Raw genomic sequence first — 17,312 nt, 5'->3', positions numbered from 1 at the left:
CTGCTTTAGAATGTATTTTTCTTTACTGAAATGCATGTGACTCACTACAGCAGTTTATTTTGAAAAGTTCTGTAAGTGAACTTAGAACAGCCATCATGACCTTTGTTTTCACTGACAATGTACCCTGAGTTCAATTTTTTTTACTGTTATATCTTCAATCTAAAGAATTGCCCACAATTAATTTTAGTTATTAAGCTAAGTGCAGGGTCTGGACAGCTTCGTAACAATTTCTAACCATTTCTAACCCTTAAGCTGTACCACTGCTCTCTTAGAGCTTTTTGCTAGAAGTACTGTCTGAAAGAGTAGCTAAGCTGATACTGATGGTTACCAGTGCTAGATGGCAGCACAGTAAAAACATAACCACATAGCTCAGTGTAGGTGCTGAGAAAAGTCAGGTTAAAATACTATTTTTCAGTTACTGTGATCCTGTTTCACAGATTTGGAATATACACTATGGAAGCTGGGCTATTCATAAGAATTTTGCTATTAGTAAATATTACTAGTAAATGGAGAGCTGAGGAGCAGAATGTTTAAAAGGATTTATTGAATTGCTTGATAAATGAAAACATTTTTTAGTATGTTCTGGAGCAGGCCAACATCTTGAATTTCAACATACTGGAAGGTGATTCTCTTTCTACAGTTGCTGGCTCCATACTTCCTTGTACACGGTCCACTTGTGATATAAAAATCAAAGTAACTTGGAGCACCTAGTCCACAGAACTTCATTCCTCTGGGTTTTGACCAAATTATTTCCTGATTTGGTCAACTAAAAATGGATGTTCACTCATCTAAGATCTCTTCATCCAGATTGATATCTGTGGTATCAATATCCTCCAGATCCAAGTTATCTAAGTCATCTTCCAAGTCCAGCAGTGTCTAGGGAGAGAAAAGACTGGATGAAGGGGGTGCTGCTATAGTTACATGTATACAGGATATAGCTTATAGGATGGATGGCACTGCAGGATGGAGCTGCACTCTGCAAACTCCAACCAAGGCCTCATGAGGAACATGAGTGCTGAAGGAAGCTGGAGAGCAGCTGCCTGCTTGGTGAGGAAGCCTCTTCAACCACTGCAGTGTTTTTCCATGCTCTGAGCAGCTGGGTTTGAACTGCCTCATGTCAGCCCATCTGCTGAACTGATCTGTGACTGTGTGCAGTGTCTGCACACGGAGGGCTGGGCTCTGAACACTGTTCTGGGACTGCCAGAGTCATCTCTGGAGTTCCTTGGTTAAATCACACTCATTAAAGTCTTTAATGTAAAATGAATTGAGTGCTTATACTTCCCCTCAGAAAACTGTTTGGGTACCTTTTGATCTCTTGATGGAAGGTTATCAGAATTCTGCACAACTGTCTTCATCACTTCTTGTTTCGGAGAAGGAACTGGTTCTTCAGCCTTCTTCTAATGGCAAAGAAATTCCTTTAGTTTTTTTCAATTTAAATTCTTTCAACAAAAGCAGGTAAACAACAGCATACCTATGATCTCTCTCTAAAAGAGAACCCTTTCCCAGTGGTTCTCTTTCTACTTCCCTCACTTATTCTTGAGCCACATCTTCACTGTCAGAAAGGATTCTAGTCCTCACTCCACTGGAGACTATTTCTCTCCCCAGTATATTTGAAGCAGTTGATGGAACTGATAAAATGAGAACCTTCAGAAATTATCAGTTCATTTTAAATACTGAAGTGCTGTTAGTGATTTTCAACACCCTCAGCCGGAGAGATCAAGTTAGCTGAGACTGACAGCAAATTTTAGTAGTTGCTGGGCTTTGTGTTCCAAATCCTATAATAGTTTAATACTTGTTGCTTCACTGCTGCACAAGTTTTATATTAAGGTAATTCATCAGTCAGTAGTATTATTGAAGGCAATGGTGCTATTCAATTAACAGTATTTAATTACAGAATTAACTATCTCCTACAAAACATCCCATAATTAGTCTCAGATGTAAGAGAACTGGGGTTTAGGGCTTCTATGCAATCATGAGCTGAATGCAGATACAGAGGTCTTGTTTTCAGCTTCTGTGGCAAGCTAGTTCTCATTTATTTCCATAGGTAGCCTTGACAGGGTTGTTTATCATCTTTATCAAATGTGCAGACAAGTCTGACTTTGCTTTAATGGTATTTCTGTGGATGCACAAGAGGCAGAGTCACTACAAAAGCTTGAAAGTAACCTCTCTGCTCCATCGGGGATGTTCAAAACTATGTTTTATAGTGCATCTCCTATAAGGAAAAATGTACAGACAATGGAGAGCTGTAGCTTTTCTGTTTTTCCTTCAGTTTCTGGTGCAATTTTGATTTTAGATGTTTATAGCCTCAAAAGAGTTATGCCACCATCAATACCTTTAAGAAATCCTCACATTATGATTTTCACATACACATGTAAAGTGTATTTGACTTGAGCAAAATCAGAAGTTGTCATCTTCTCCCGAGGCTCTGAAAAGGCTTTGTTTCAAGTGTATGCTTATACTTTGTCCTATTTTCTGCATAAGACTTGGACAACTGAGGTGGTAAAAAAATGAGTTTCTTACTTCAGATACTGATAATAACCTATGTTCAAGTATCCAAGTAGGATTCCTGGTCAGTCAGTTGTGGAGCAGCATTATTTCATAACCATGCAGCACACCAGCAAAGAACACAGAGAATTTGTCACTGCTGTAATAGGTGAGAGTTTCCATTTCCAGCTACTGAGCTTTTAGAAAACCAGCTGCAGTCGAGGCAGTGTTTGTAAATGCAAGCAGAGTTATTTTTCTGTAGGATGAATTCAATGGAAAGACTCTACAATTACTCACACTACAAAGAGTGACCCAAGGTAAGGAAGTACACAAATAATTTCAGTCAAGAAGCTGTTAGTAGGTACAGATGTAGATTAAGAAGAATCTGAGGCAAAAAAACATGAAGGCAACTTCAGCACTTACAGTCAAGGTAATAAAAGCAACAATTTGTCCATTCCTGGTGAAATATACTCCAGGGTAGATGTTACTGTAAGACAGCAAAGCTCTCCCTTATTCATCACTCACTGACCTGAGATGTCATTATTCCAGAGGGCTCAAATCCTTTTGCTTCTTCAAGTAAGTTTCTTTCTTCATTTGGCTAAAAGTAAAAAAACCCAGAGACATTTCAGTGTTGCACTGAGTTGCTTAGAGCTGATTTTGCACAGCACCAAATGTTTTTCTTCTCGAGACAGTAAAACCTTCTACTTACAGTGACAAGGGGGTATTCCCTGGCTGGCCTCAAGTCAGCAAGACTTTGCTTAACATACTCTTCAGCAATAAAAGCTTCCTTTAATCCAGGGAAAAGATTTTCATATTCTGTAGGATCAGCAAGGGACTCAGCAGCTTTTTGATTGACTTTAGAGAGGTTCTCCCGCCAGAGTTTAACAACCCTGGAGATGCAAACCAGATTTGTTAAAGACAGCTCACTCAGACAACACAACTCATGCTCTGCATATGCTTAGAAATTACCTTGAAACTTGGCTTGGCAAATACGTTCGTGCAAGGAAAGCAGCTTCAGGGAGGCGCCCAGTTTTGATCAGGAGTTCCAAACATGAATCAAGCCTAAAAGATTTCAAAATGTGATTTCAACCAGTAAAGTTTATTAAAGACAAATTCTTGTATTAGAACAGCTGTTTATTCTGTTCCATTACTTGAAGGTGCTTTCATTTCAGATTTTAAATCTAGTAGCCATTATAGAATGAATGAGCTTTTCTGAGAAGGACTTATGCCTATCTTTCTCCATGAAGTTTTCAGTTAGCTGTAGTTAACCTCTTGAAGAACCTGAGGGTCTCGACACTTGAGAAAGCAAACACAACAGTCAGAAGCTCATTTGGTACTTACTTTCCCTGCAGGAAGTAGCTCATAAATGCCACATTATTCTTGCCATCCTTTTCTGCACCTTCAGCCAACTTATTCACCATGCTGGCATTCCCTGAAGCTGTGGCCAGGAGCAGCAGTCCTCCATAGTCTTGGGCATGGTGGAGACACTCCTGGGCTAAGCCAAACTGGCATTTACTGATGGCAAGCTCTGCAAGCTGCTTCCACTTCTGTTCTGACTGATTGTACAAAAAGGGGAGAGGGAGGGAAAGAAAAAAACCAAACCACTCACATTCCTGAACAGCATTTAAAGGTTTTCATAGCACTCAATATGAAAATATAAGTTGGCTTGTGAAGGTGCTGTATCCCATGACTACACCTGTCTTCCCTTTGAGGTACTGCAATTACTACAGCTTCCCAGCATGACATGTTCCCAGTGAGGGTGAAGAGATCCCTACCCAGCTGTAACATTACATAAAATATATAAACAGCTTCTCACTAAACATGGAGGGGGAAGCCAGGCATAACTGGAAATCAAACTATAAAAATCTCTTAAAGCTCCCAAGTTAACTCTCAGAATGCTGAAAGACATTTGCGTCTGTAACTAAGTTACCATTCCTTCTAAATAACTTGATTATTTTACAGCAGGAACAATGAGATTGATTCTCCACATAATAATGACAGGACAAATCACTGCCCGTGAGTTTTTTTACTGCAGCATTCTAAGTTTGCCAAGGCTGGAACAAAGGTCTAAAGGCTTTCCTCCTCTCACTGTTAACTACTGGAGATTAAGGCTTGGTTCTGGGCTCAAGTTTTGTATTCTCCAGGGGTTCCTGTGTTTTCTGAGCAGACACCATTCTTTGTCCCCATCCCACAACTTACATTCCCTTGAATTACAGGCAGAAGAACTTCATCAAAGGAGCTGGAGGAAATTCAGTTGTATTTAGGGAGTTGTACTGCATCCCCACATACCACTGCCTTTTCTTACAGGGCCTCTCAGACTCCTGCTAATACTCAGAATCCAGAATGAATCACTCAAATTTATATAATTACCTCTGCTTCCACTGCAAGCTGATAGGCTATTTTTAATTCTCCAAGTTGAAGAGCAAGTTCAAAACGATGCTCCGGATCTGTAGATACTGCAAGAGCTTGTTGTTTGAAGCCCTAAAATAAAAGTCTGACAGTGAAGCTGGGACCTGTCAGGTCTAACATAATCCTAAATACGTTACCAAAAGCACTCTGAACAGAAGGTTCTCAAACAAACAGGAAAATTAACAAGAGTCAATGCTCACAGATAATATCACTGGGTTTTGCTTAGCAAATGTAATTAAGAATGTGAATAAACTGCTTTATTTAGTTGGATAACTAAGAAGTAGCTTTCTTGCCTGTTTTTCAAGAAAATGTGCAACCCTGGTTCTCTGTTCTTTTGGGATTGTGGGAAGAACTTTGTCAGCCATGCCAAAATCTCTCCTCATCACAGCAGTTTGATACTCCAGCACTGAGACCAGCAGAGAATAACTAACAATGTTTAACTCTTTATCTCCCAAATACAGCCTGTTGTCCTTCGGGATATACCCCAGGAGATACATTGTTCTGAAACAAAACAAAGAGCACTCAGCTTCAGCAGATGCACACAAACAGTCTGTACAAAAACATTCCAGCAGTTATTTTGGTAGCAAGAATACCCCATCCAATACTCTGCGCTTCCTGGATGTACTCTTTCACACAGCACTGTTCATCCCTCAGAATTGCACTGCTGCCTCAGAACACCAAACTTGTTATCACCCTTGTGCTAAAAGCAGGGCACAGCAGCAGCTGCCAGGGTTCACCAGGGGCTCACCTGTCCAGGTGGGCAATGGTGACAATCTCTCCTCCAACATAGTAGTTGAGTCTGTTCACAGAACTGGTGTAAATGAAGCAGTCACCCACCCACAGACCTGTTTTCACAATCTCCTGGATCTCACCAAGAACCTGCAAAGCAAAAACTGGGTAATTAGATACACAAAAAGGTACTTCTAGGTAGCAGAGAGACTACTGCATTTAAAATATAATTCCATATTTTATACTTAAATAGTTGGGCAAGTTGCAAATATAGGTTTAGATATAGATTAGAATTACATAAATGATAATTTAGTTTTATATGCATGCTACCCTAATTGTTAAGTAAGCCAATTACAAATCTAGGAAACAAGCACCAAACTAAGCATTAAGCAAGACAATCAAAGATAACTTTCCTTACGAAATTTTGATTTCTGACATTTTACCACATGAGGTTTTTTCACTGCTCAAACTTGAATAACATTTCAAAACTTGAAAATTGTAGGAAAAAAATAATTAAGCAATGACCCAAAAGTGTGTTCTAAAAATAATCTCTATATTTCTCTGACAACAGATCAGAGAAATGCAGGCATCAAGGTCTGTTATGCTGGGATTCAGACAGGGATACACTCCTCAGGAATCCCAAAAAAATGATTAAGTGTTCCTCAAGCAGATGCACAATGTGTGATACTAAAAATGGTCTGGAAACTAACATTTCAATTGGACTATGTTAAGGACTATGTTTGCTGTATTCTCTTGCTCCTACCATCTCTAATCTTATTCCACTTTTTAAATAGAAGGTACCTCAAAGGCATCTTCAATTCCATCTTCAGTGACACCTTCATGTGTTTCTTGGGCTGCTGCCACTTTTTCTGACAGGTACTTGAGAATGAAGAATGACTCTTCTGTAGCAATGCACACGAGCTCACCCGAGTCAGACCAGAAAATCTGTGACAGCAGAATCAACAGTGGCACAGTGTTAAAAACCCAGGCTAAGAAGGACAATGCGGGAATTAAGGGTAAAACACACCAGCTCTAGAAGCTTTAGGACTGAGAAGCCAACACATAACAGGAATTGTTTTGCCCTTTCTGCTACATGACTTAGATAAACTTTAATTACTCCTTTATTCTTGACAATTTGGCTTCATGCAAGAAAATTAGTTTAGTAAAAAAAATATAAATCTCTAAACCCAGACAGGAAAGTGTCTTCAGTCCCATGCAGAACCTTACATGTTTGGGCTGGATTTCAATCCTGCGAATCAGCTCTGTGTTCTCCCAGTCATAGAATGCCAGGCCATTGACAGATCTGACTCCCAACAAAAAGCCACCGTAGATGCCTGCAGGAAAGTAAAGGTGGAGGAAATCCATGTTGTGCAGAATCCACACCAGCATATCTATTTTTGAAGTACTTACCTTCTGCTCCAAAATCAGGCTTGAATGACTTCTTCTCTTTGAAATTTTTAAATATCTTTACAACACTGTTGCTCTCCCTGATTGCATACCTAAATAGAGATTAAATTGTAAATAAACAAAACTATTATTCAGTTTCCAAAGTAGTATATTACTAAACCATAAGCTGCTACAGAACAACTGCCTTTGAGTTATCTTCTAAAAATCCAAACTTTTCAAGCAGGACAACTGTTGAAAGTTCACTTTACATGCATGTTTTGGTCTTCATGGCCTTCATAACTGCTTTAAATAAGCAGCAGCAAATGTAATACAAAGGAAAAAACTTGCAAGACTTACTCTGAAGAGTCATGTGCCCACACAAACTCCTGTGCAGAACCAAAGCTCTTGTTCCTCAGAGCCATGGCTGTGTAAATGATGTATTCGCCATCACCACATACCACCACGAACCTGGGGCAGGAGAGAGAGGCACACATATCTGTATTCAGGTCAACAGGCAGCAGCAAGAAGGCAATTGTCTGTAAAGGTAAAGGCTCCCATGTCCAAGGTAATCACTGAAACAGAGCATGGGCTTTATATATTCCTAAAATGTCATGGAACTCCATTTCCTTCCTGAATCATGCTCCTTCTGGTCTCCACTGAGCAGCTCTTGTACCTTGGATCCCTTTTCTTTGAGCTTGTTAACAAAAAAGCCCCAACCAGTTCAAGAGAAGTGATAAAGGAATGTGTTACCGTCCATTAGGGTTGTGCTGGATTGTCTGAGGATAGATTTCACAGCTGCCCATATCCTTCACAGCCAGTGGCAACCTCTCTCCATCTTTGATCTCAGCGTCTCCCATCGCTTTCAAGTTAGCCTGTTGGACTTCGGAATGTTTAGCCCAAATAATTTTTCCATTTGCATCCATGGACATGGCAGGTTCTTCACGACCAAGCTAGAAAGTAAATAAGTTAGGCTATGGAAAAAAATACATTGTTGATTTTTTTTCAGTTGAAAATATGAATTGAAATAGCCAATCTCTATAAAAAAAATGCCAAAAAATCAGTATTTTACATACTATCCCAAAATCAGAAACCAGTTGTTGTGCACACCAGACAGCGATGAATCACAATTTCTCACTTCAAACCATGAACTGTACCTTTACAATAATGCTGCCTTCATCATATCCCAAAGCCACGTTGTTGGAGCCCCTGAGGCTGGCCACACACCACACCCTCTCCATGCCGTAGTTCAGGGTGCTCTCCAGGCGGTAAGTGCTGGAGTGCCAGATCCGCACCGTGCCTGGGGGAAAGCAAAGGGATGGATCCTTTCAGCCCAGTGTGAGGACAGCAGGGGTGCAGCCACACCACCACAAGAGCTCTCCCCTCATTTCTTTTCCTGTCCTTTCTACACCAGAAAACCCAAAGTTACCATCTTCAGAGCCAGTGATGATGATGGGCAGCTCCGGATGGAAGCTGACACACGACACATTCTGAGCATGGCCTTCCAATGTCTGCACACAGGTTTTATTCTGAAAGAAAGAGAGAACACAATGCCATATTTTAATCCTTATTTCTTAAAAAAAAATGCCCCCAAATCCAAAATAGATCTGAAGATTCTCCAGATTTCTTACATTTGCAAGGTATTCAAACAACAGCACTAAGCTATTAAAAGCTGTGATTGTACTGAGTTGTACCTCCTGCCTAGAAGAAAATATTTCCCTTGACAGAGGAATTTTCCTCTATTTTCAGATGTATTTATGGCTAGAAAATATGCTTTCTCAGAACTGCATAGCACAACAGATTAAAGAAAGATGGAAAGCTGAGTACACTGCAAAAAAGATCAAAACCAAACATTGCATTACAGGTGAAAACAGATCTAATTTAGGTCTTTGGTAAGAATGTTCATTCACACAGGTGTGAGAGAGAGGCTACTCTGAGGTAACTAAGACTGGAGCATGTATAGTGTCTCCAGCTGCACTGTGGCAAAATCTCAAGCACTGTTGTGTGACATTCATGACTGCAATGAATGCTTAAATTAACAGTGCCAGCTTCAACTTCTGGGCTTGGATTTACTCCAGGGCAAGAAGTTTTAACGACCAGAAAGTACCACCTTACAACCTCTGTCTTGCCCTTCTGGCCTTTCAGGCTCTTGTACACAGGAAGAACTTGGGAGTTCTAGGCTCTGGCACCAGAACTGAATCCCTGGATTAGATCTCTCTTTCCTGAGGAGCACTCAAGCAGAGCACCTCATCATTCCTGCCCTCTTTGGGGGTACACTGCATGTGTGTGCATGCAGCACATGGGACTGTGCCAATGTGCACAGGATGAAACAGGAGAGGGGGGAGCTATAAAGAATGAAGAATAAAAAGAGGTGGAAGAATGTAAAGAGTTGATACATTAACAACATTCACACTTGAATATAGAAGAGGAACAGCTTAATCCACAATCAAGAGGCCTAAAAGGCAGGGAATCAATTTGTCACAGGAAATAAATCTAACAGAAACTTTATACCAGATGTGGCAGCCTTCACAAAGGCTCCTGAAGAGCTGAGCACACACCTGATAGTCCCAGATCTTCACCAGACGATCATCTGCCCCAGAAATGAGGTATGGCTTGTCCCCACCACTGTAATAGTCAATGCAGTTCACTCCTTTCTCATGGCCTTCCAAGGTGAAGTTGGGAGAGGATGATCCCAGCTGCCACACCTGACCAAAAAAACACAACCACATGTACTCAGCAGCCTTCTGTGTCCAGATCACCCTTGGCAAACACAACAGGTATCCAGAAGTACTTCACAAGTCCAAAGAGAAATAACACAGAATTCCAAAGACATGGTGTTTTTTTAGGTGAAAAACCTCAACAACTGCTCCGCAAACTATCAGTCCTTCAATAAACACAAATAACATGCTGAATTGCCCATGCTCTGCAATGAACAATGAAATTAGTTGCTTTAAACTTCTTTTTAAGTACATGAAACCATATAAAGCACTGTTTTAAAGAATTAGCAACTGTTTATAAAACTAACTAGTAACTAATTGTTATTATAGATGAGTTTCCTCCAACTGTCCTGAATTTTAATTTTTCCAGTTACACTAAAGAATAACAAATCTCATGTTAAATGAGGATACAAAATGAAGCAAGTCAAGTGTAGATATACTAGTGTTTTCTCATGTTTATCACATCAAATCAACACTGACGTGCACCTGATCTCAACATCTCATACGTGGCCATATGAAATCAGTGCTGGCTTTTTACAGCCAATATACTGACAATGTACAGGAAATGTGAGGAGGTGGCAGTGTTCAGTGGCTGCAAATCTGTAGTCACAGATATTCAGTAACAGCTGCACAGCAAATGAGACCATGAGAAGGCTAAAGGCATCTCTGGGAACAATTCCATGCATGGACAGCCAAGGACATGAAAGTAAAGGGAGAGACACTTTTACCAGGGTTTAATTTTTTCTTTATAATGCACCATTAGTGTTTATCCAGTGTACAGTTTCAATATTCCCAAATCACTCACTGACAGTAAAACTATTACTCCTCTCCCATGTTTCTTTGTAGTCCAAATGGAGATATAGCACTCAGTAGAGTTAAGTGAACTACTTTCCAATCATCAGAGACAACAGGTAACCTGGTAAATTTATTGGATTACTTAGTAGGTGCCTGGACCAATATCCAGGTCTTTGTTCAGTAAAAATTCTATCACTGCACCTGCTTTTAAGAATACTGAGCTATCATCCACACAGGATTATTGGTTTGTGTACACTGATAATCACTTAATGACTAAAAACCCCAAATACAGTTTCTCTACCTTAATTGTCCTATCCAAGGAGGCACTGGCAAACTGGTTATTGTCTTTTGGGTTTATGACAATCTGCATGACGTAATGGGTGTGTCCTTCAAACACCTGAGAACAAGACCATTTCTTATCCCAGTCCCAGAGTTTGATCAGCATGTCGTCTGGAAAAAACCACAAACAACAGACAACCAATCAGTGGGTGATAACTATCTCCTTAAACTGCATCATCCTCCAGAACTTCATGTTACAAGCTGGAAAGGAGGCACTGCTAATAATCTATATGCATCTATAGGATTACCAGTCCTTGCAGAAGGGCCACAGGGTGATGAAAGCTGTCTGTCACTTTCAAGTCAGATTCACAGCTAAAAACTTACTCCAAACCACAATGAAATTTTTTAGAAAACACAACTTCAGCTGTTACTTGAGAGTTTGCCACACTAATTAGCACACAGACGAATGTTTCCCCTGGCAGATATTAAGAGAGAAGGCTCTTTGCTCTTCTCTGACAGGAACACAAGCCATTACATTTTAAATTTAAAGTTCAGTTGATATTCTATTAAAAAAACATGAATGCATCTACCAAGAAACAACAAAATCACAAATGTCACATTGGCTACTTGCTCAAGGAACCCTGAGTCTTCCCCAGACCTGCAAGCCTCCAGTCCCCAGGAAACAGAAGCCTGAAAAGAGCTGAAGATGAAAACATTGCAAAGGACTCTCACCACTGCTTGTGAGGATGAAGGGCTGCGTGGGGTGCACTGCAATGCATCGGATGTAGTCAGAATGAGCCTCAAACATGTGAACTCTCTCCAGGGTGTTGTAATTAAAAACTCTGATCTGCATGTCATCCTGGGAAAGGGAGGAAAAGCCACATGAAAGTAAGTCTCTTGTGCAGTGCACCTTCTATGCAATGCAGGGGAGCTAGGAAAAAACATTCCACCATTGGAGACAACAAATGTTTAAGGAATTTTGCTTACTAATGATACAAATTATCCTTGGATTCAGAAGGCTATAAATTACACACTGCTGTTCCAAGCCATTTATGAAATGGAAAAAACTTCAACCAAATTTTCATTTTTACAAGAAACTTGAGTCATGGCAGCATAAGGTAATGAACTGAAAATAATTTTTTTACTCCATGTACAGGGCAGAAGACTAGAAAATGAAAGCTGAGACAAAAATATTTAGGCATTACCTTAATTTAGCCAAAAAATATTCACTCCATAAAAATAAAGTGTTACCAAGATCAGAACACAACTATTGCTCTCAGGATAGAGTCACCAAATAAAAGCAGACATTTTTTTCTAGTGGTGAGCAAAATAAAAAAAAACATTTTTAATATAACCAATAACAAAAGTAGAAAGCAATTTCTAATTCATCTTACCTAGGACTGTCAGTAGTTTCATCTTAGTTAAAGTAGCACCTCTGATACTGAGTCAGAACTGTGTGCTGGGTATGTTCTAGCTGGCAGTAAAAGCTGAATTCCATCTACCTGGCATTACCTGCAGTCAGTCACCTTAGCAGGCTGCTCTCTTTTGAAATGAAATATTTAAGTTTCTAAGCTTCCTTCAAAGGAGAAAACTTCTGAGAAACTGTAGTGAAGTATTCCCTTCCCCTCTACAAATTCATATCAGATCAGATTATTAAGTGATGCACAAAATAACGGCATGACAATTAATCAGAGAACGTGCAGCTGCATAGGAAATCACATGAGGAGAGCAGCTTACAGCTCCAGTAACGACCCAGTTCTTCCTTGCCACGAACTTGGCAGCTCTCACAGGCAGGTCACACACTTCAAAATTCTTCACCAGAGTCTGAAAATAAAAACAGTTAAGTTTATAGCTCTGGAGAAAATACCGATTTTGAAACCAGCTCTTTCTACTTTCCTAACCATATCCAATATGTCACTTCCTTGTCCACTGATACAATACAGTGATTCTTGTACTCAGCCAGAGGAGAGCACAGTCAGTGGCAGTGACAGGATTCTGTACAAATTCAGTTTCTCAGCACTAGATACACATCTGTGAGTCATGAACATTTCACAATAAGGCACACTTGTTGTGTGAAAAGCCCTCACCTGTGTTTCATGGTTCCAAACACAGACACTGCCGTTGTAGAGGCTGGCCAGCATCCATGGCTCCGTGGGGTGCAGGTCCACACTCTTCACCCGGTCAGAGCGGGCCGTCAGCTTCCGCTTGATGTCCAGTCGGAGAGGCTGGGGAAAACAATTGGCAGTGTCAGGTGGTTTAACAGAAAACTGACACACAAAAGGGAAAAGGAAAGCTGCAGTTTACTCTTAGAACAAAAGGATCCAATCCTGCTGTTCAGGCAGACAGAAGGTTACTACTCTTTTCTATCCATCTGCGTATCTGTTTTTGTAGGAAGCCTTGCATCCTCACCAATGGCAATGGCTATGTTTCATTTGAGTCTGTGAAATTCCAAACCTCTTCATACTGCAAAAAGTATCTCCAGCAGAGTAAAAAAAAAACCAACCAAAAAACATGCACTGCACATCTTCCTGGTGTCCCTGAACTAATTAAGAAAAGCAAAGAGAACTTGCTCCTAATACAAACAGAAGAAAATTAATCTTCCTGCTACTTTACCCAACAAACCAGGAAGAAAAGCCAGCTACCACAATAGAGCACAATCATATTTGCCCATTATAAATTTACTTACATTCACAATTCCAAAATTACATTTTAGAATGGAACATTCTGTTGTAGAAACTGAGAGGAGGGAAAAGTTTAAGTCTTTCCCTTACAAAGAAAGCTCGGACCTTCCACTTTCATCACTGGCAATGTAAAGCCAGAGTACTTTAAAGGCCAGCAAAGTGATTGTCTAACATATTTGATGCATTATGGATTCATTTGGACACTCATTTGAGATCATTTAACCCTGCTTTTATGTCAGGGAACTCAGTGCACAACAGCTGATCAAAGAACACCGCACGTATTAATAAAACGTGCAGTTACCTATGTTAGACACTGCAAGGAGCAAAATCCACCTGGTTATCATGTAGTAGCTGTACTACAGCCATGACATGAACCCAATGAATTTGGGTTCATTTCTCCTGCTACAGACACCAGGAAGGCAAGCACAGCTCCCCTTGATTCCGTGTTTAGCCCCGGAGCCGCTGGGATCTGCAGCTCCCGAGGGGAGAGTGCGACACAACCCCGGCCCGCGGGCCAGCCGCTCGCTGGGGCTGAGGAACACCACGGGCAGCACCGCTCTGCCGACCCGGCCCTGGCCCCTCCTGCCCCGCCGATCCGCCTCCCGGGACCCCGCCTGTCGCTCACCATGGCCCGGCCGTCCCCAGGCGCTGCTCCGCTGTCCCCAGGCGCTGCCCCGCTGTCCCCAGGCGCTGCCCCGGCCCCACTCCGGTGCCTCCACCCGGGCTCACTCCGATCTCCGACGTGGAGCTTCCGGGCCCGCAGCTCTCGCAGCAACACCTCCGTGAGGCCTTTCAGTCTCGCGAGAGCGAGGCTCCCCCGTGGGATGCCGGGATGTGTAGTCGGCGGCTCGGGGCCGCGCGGCGCGGGGCAGAGTGGGAGTTGTAGTCGGCGTGCGCTGCCTCAGGAGCAGAGGGGGCTCGGAGCCGTGGGGTCACAGGGTGGGAAGGGACCCACGGGGACCATCGGACCTAGCTCCGACCCTAAACAGCACACCGTGTGTGTGAGAGCATACCCAGCTCTGACCCTAAACAGCACACCCCAAGCATCGCTCCGTGTGCCTGAGCGTTTTCCTAACGCTTCCCGAGCCCTGACAGGCTTGGTGCTGTGTCCACTGCCCCGCAGAGCCTGTTCCAGTGCCCAGGCTCTGTGTGAACAGCTTTTTCCTGACATCCAGCCTCAGCCTCCCGTGACCCAGCTCTGCTGTTCCCTCAGGTGCTGTCCCATCACCGCAGAGTAGAGCCCGGTACCGGCCCTCGCTTCCCCTGATGAGGATGCTGCAGGTTTCTGTGAGCTCTCCTCTGAGTCTCCTGCAGGCTGAACACACCAAGTGTCCTAAACCATTCGTACAGCATCCCCTCCTTCACCATCCTCGTGGCCTCCTTTGGACACTCTCAAATAGCTGGGGTTTTTTATACTGTGGTGCCCCAAACTGTGTCCCCTCAGTGTCCCCAGACAGAGTCCCCTGTGTGACCCTGGACCCCTCAGGGAGAGGACATGGTGACAATCTCCAGGTGTGCCCAGATGTGCCTGATTGTGTCCCCTCAGCGCAGCCTTGGTGTGCACCGTGCTAACGCTGCTGAGGGGACAGGAGCCTGGTGACAGTGTTCTGGGGTGACCTGGCAGGGAGCCCGGCGTGCCCATCTCTCTCAAAGACAAACACATGAGCCTGACACAGGAAATGTGACACTTTTCTTAACCATTTTGCCAGCTAAAATTGCTGCAATCCCAAACAGCATCTAATAGAAACGTGGGGAATATGAGGGCTTGGGAAGCACCGGAGCACAAGAAGCCACTGTTGAGGGAATTTCTCCTATCCCTACTGCCAGATTGAAATTCCACCTCTAAAAATTGCATTCCCCACATTTTTGTTGTATAATTACACAGAGGATATTGATATTGATTGGGATCCAGTTAAAGAAAACTCTCCTTTTGATACAAGTGCTCAGCTGGAGATTAGGAGCCCTGTGTCCTCTATCCCACAACACTGCAAGAAGGATTACACCGGCCTGGAGTGTTTACAGTCTGAAGGACATAGCAAGAGAGACAGAATAGTTACTGCAATTCTTGTCATTTTCACTCCAAGGGAGAAAAGACAGATAATTAAATCTTTAAAAAATCCCACAAATCTGATGAAAAGTGAGAAGAGAAATGCCTGAAGCAAGAAAAGGGGCACAATATTGTCAACTGCTATGATGAATTTAGACTTTCAGCTTTCTTGAAGTCTTGCTTTCCACTTTGAATTCATTAACAGTGATGATTCTCCAAAGTAATGAATAACACTTAAAATGTTTGAGTACAGAATTTTAGGATGCACAGTCTGGAAAACCCTGCCTAAAAGGAATTATTTGAGTAAAATTTATGAATTTTGAGTGTAGTTCTTGATTTTTAGATGGCTGAGGTGGAACATTGAAAGAAGATATGTAGAAGAAAGTGACCATAATAGAGAATGTAAATAGTGGGGGATATACAGCACACACTGTGTGTTTTTCCTTGAAAAACTCACTGAAGTCTTGTCCAGAGAGAGATGAGACTGTTACAAGGCAATTAAGGATGATCATCAAACTGAGGGAAAGATGAAGGCATAGAGCTTGTTAGTCAAGAAAATAACAGCAGAGAAAGGAAGAAATTATTTTGCTGTTAGCTTCTCCTGGGGAGTTGTAGTAATAGAAAAGATAAGGGGGAGAGAAATAGCACAGGGTATAAACTGACCTTACAGGAGGAAAGAAGAAATGAAAAAATAGCAATTAAATTTGAAATAAGAAATACCCCTCACAAGCTGTTAGAGACAAATTTACCAGCTGGGTATGAGGTCTGAGTCCATGATCCTTTGTGGAAATTAAATGGGTGTACAGAGGGAATATATTATTTATTTGTTTGCCTTTCACATGGTTTCCTGTGTATCTTGTACTGAGCACTGTTTCATCAGCAGCTGCATACAAAACAGATGGAACTGTGGCATGTCTCTGGGAAGCCTTTCAGTACAGGGATTACATGAGAACACAAGCTCTGCCTCAGGTTTTTTGTGTAACTCAACTTTTATTCCTATACTTTTTTACTGAAAGACATTTTTCAGGTAAAAACCCCCCAAGCAGGTGTTTAATTGCAGAGCAGTGAAAGAGGGCATTGTGGGCATTGCCCTGAAGTTCCTCGGGCCCCTTTCTCACCTCTGCTTGGCTCTGCAGTGGCACCTGCTGCAGCTTACCTAGAGCATCACTCCCCTGGGCTTAGCTCTTTCCTCCCAGGCCTGAAAGAGGAAGGGCACAACCCTGAGTTTGCCTGTCTCCTGTCCCACGGACAGGGAAAGGGGAGAGGATGATGCAGAGAAATTATGAGATGGCTGCAGATGAGAAGAGTGCAACCTCAGGCCTGGCTTCCTTCAAAAACCACAAAAAGCTGTACAGAACATTTTCAGTGCATGTGAACAGCCATTCCACAAGTGCCTTCTTGTTAGGAGCACAGCCGCATTTCTGTAAGTGTGGATATAGGGGTGTCTACAAGTGTATAACAGAGGAACTGGTAATAGAGTGTTGTAGGACACATTTCCCATAGGTACAAAACTACTTTTAAATCTCATTAAAAAAGTTCTCATTAAAAAGGACGTTTTTTGTTACCCAAATAATCGTCTCAAGGGAGAGTCAACTCACTCAACCTTAGTTTTCCAAGATTTCAGCTCAGATTATTTTGACTATAAAATTATTGGCAGGTTTTGAATTTGTTTGGTAATAAAAATGTTTTTTGGAAGCAGGCTATAGCATTTTAACTTAAAAATAAAAAAGTATTGTACTAGTTTGAAATCAAACCAGTGAGAGATCGCAAGTCAGAATTATAATTTAA

General features: G+C 41.9%; 1 protein-coding gene across 4 annotated transcripts; it reads right to left on the bottom strand.

The window, feature by feature from the left end:
- Positions 1-522: 522 nt before the first annotated feature.
- Positions 523-14,266, bottom strand: COPB2 (COPI coat complex subunit beta 2). 4 transcript variants are annotated; one of them, XM_015637853.3, is made up of 22 exons: positions 14,103-14,266; positions 12,884-13,021; positions 12,534-12,620; positions 11,529-11,655; positions 10,819-10,967; positions 9,564-9,710; positions 8,435-8,534; positions 8,163-8,305; positions 7,759-7,958; positions 7,366-7,476; positions 7,033-7,121; positions 6,850-6,956; positions 6,424-6,567; positions 5,642-5,772; positions 5,187-5,394; positions 4,855-4,965; positions 3,826-4,040; positions 3,454-3,546; positions 3,194-3,374; positions 3,014-3,082; positions 1,305-1,394; positions 523-876 (listed from the first exon to the last, which is right to left on the bottom strand). In XM_015637853.3, the coding sequence occupies exons 1-22, from the start codon at positions 14,103-14,105 to the stop codon at positions 781-783; spliced, it is 2,739 nt and encodes a 912-aa protein (XP_015493339.1). In that variant the 5' UTR covers positions 14,106-14,266; the 3' UTR covers positions 523-780. The 4 variants fall into 4 exon arrangements, 3 of the variants coding, with proteins under 3 accessions (XP_015493339.1, XP_015493338.1, XP_033372516.1); XM_015637852.3 differs by having other exon boundaries at positions 1,305-1,397; positions 14,103-14,233; XM_033516625.1 differs by lacking the exon at positions 1,305-1,394.
- Between the last annotated feature and the right edge of the window lie 3,046 nt (positions 14,267-17,312).

Source organism: Parus major, chromosome 9, assembly GCF_001522545.3.
Source record: "Parus major isolate Abel chromosome 9, Parus_major1.1, whole genome shotgun sequence".
NCBI classification, from domain to species: Eukaryota; Metazoa; Chordata; class Aves; order Passeriformes; family Paridae; genus Parus; species Parus major.
Note: the sequence above shows the minus strand (reverse complement) of the source record. Positions and strands in the feature narration are given on the sequence as shown.

What these genes read in the sequence shown, in the direction of transcription:
- COPB2 (XM_015637852.3), bottom strand. An exon ending in ACCATTGCCCACCTGGACAG is followed by an intron (nt 5,395 to 5,641) that starts GTGAGCCCCTGG and finishes GTTTTGTTTCAG; the next exon opens with AACAATGTATCTCCTGGGGT. An exon ending in TTGCCAAGCCAAGTTTCAAG is followed by an intron (nt 3,375 to 3,453) that starts GTAATTTCTAAG and finishes TTGCATCTCCAG; the next exon opens with GGTTGTTAAACTCTGGCGGG.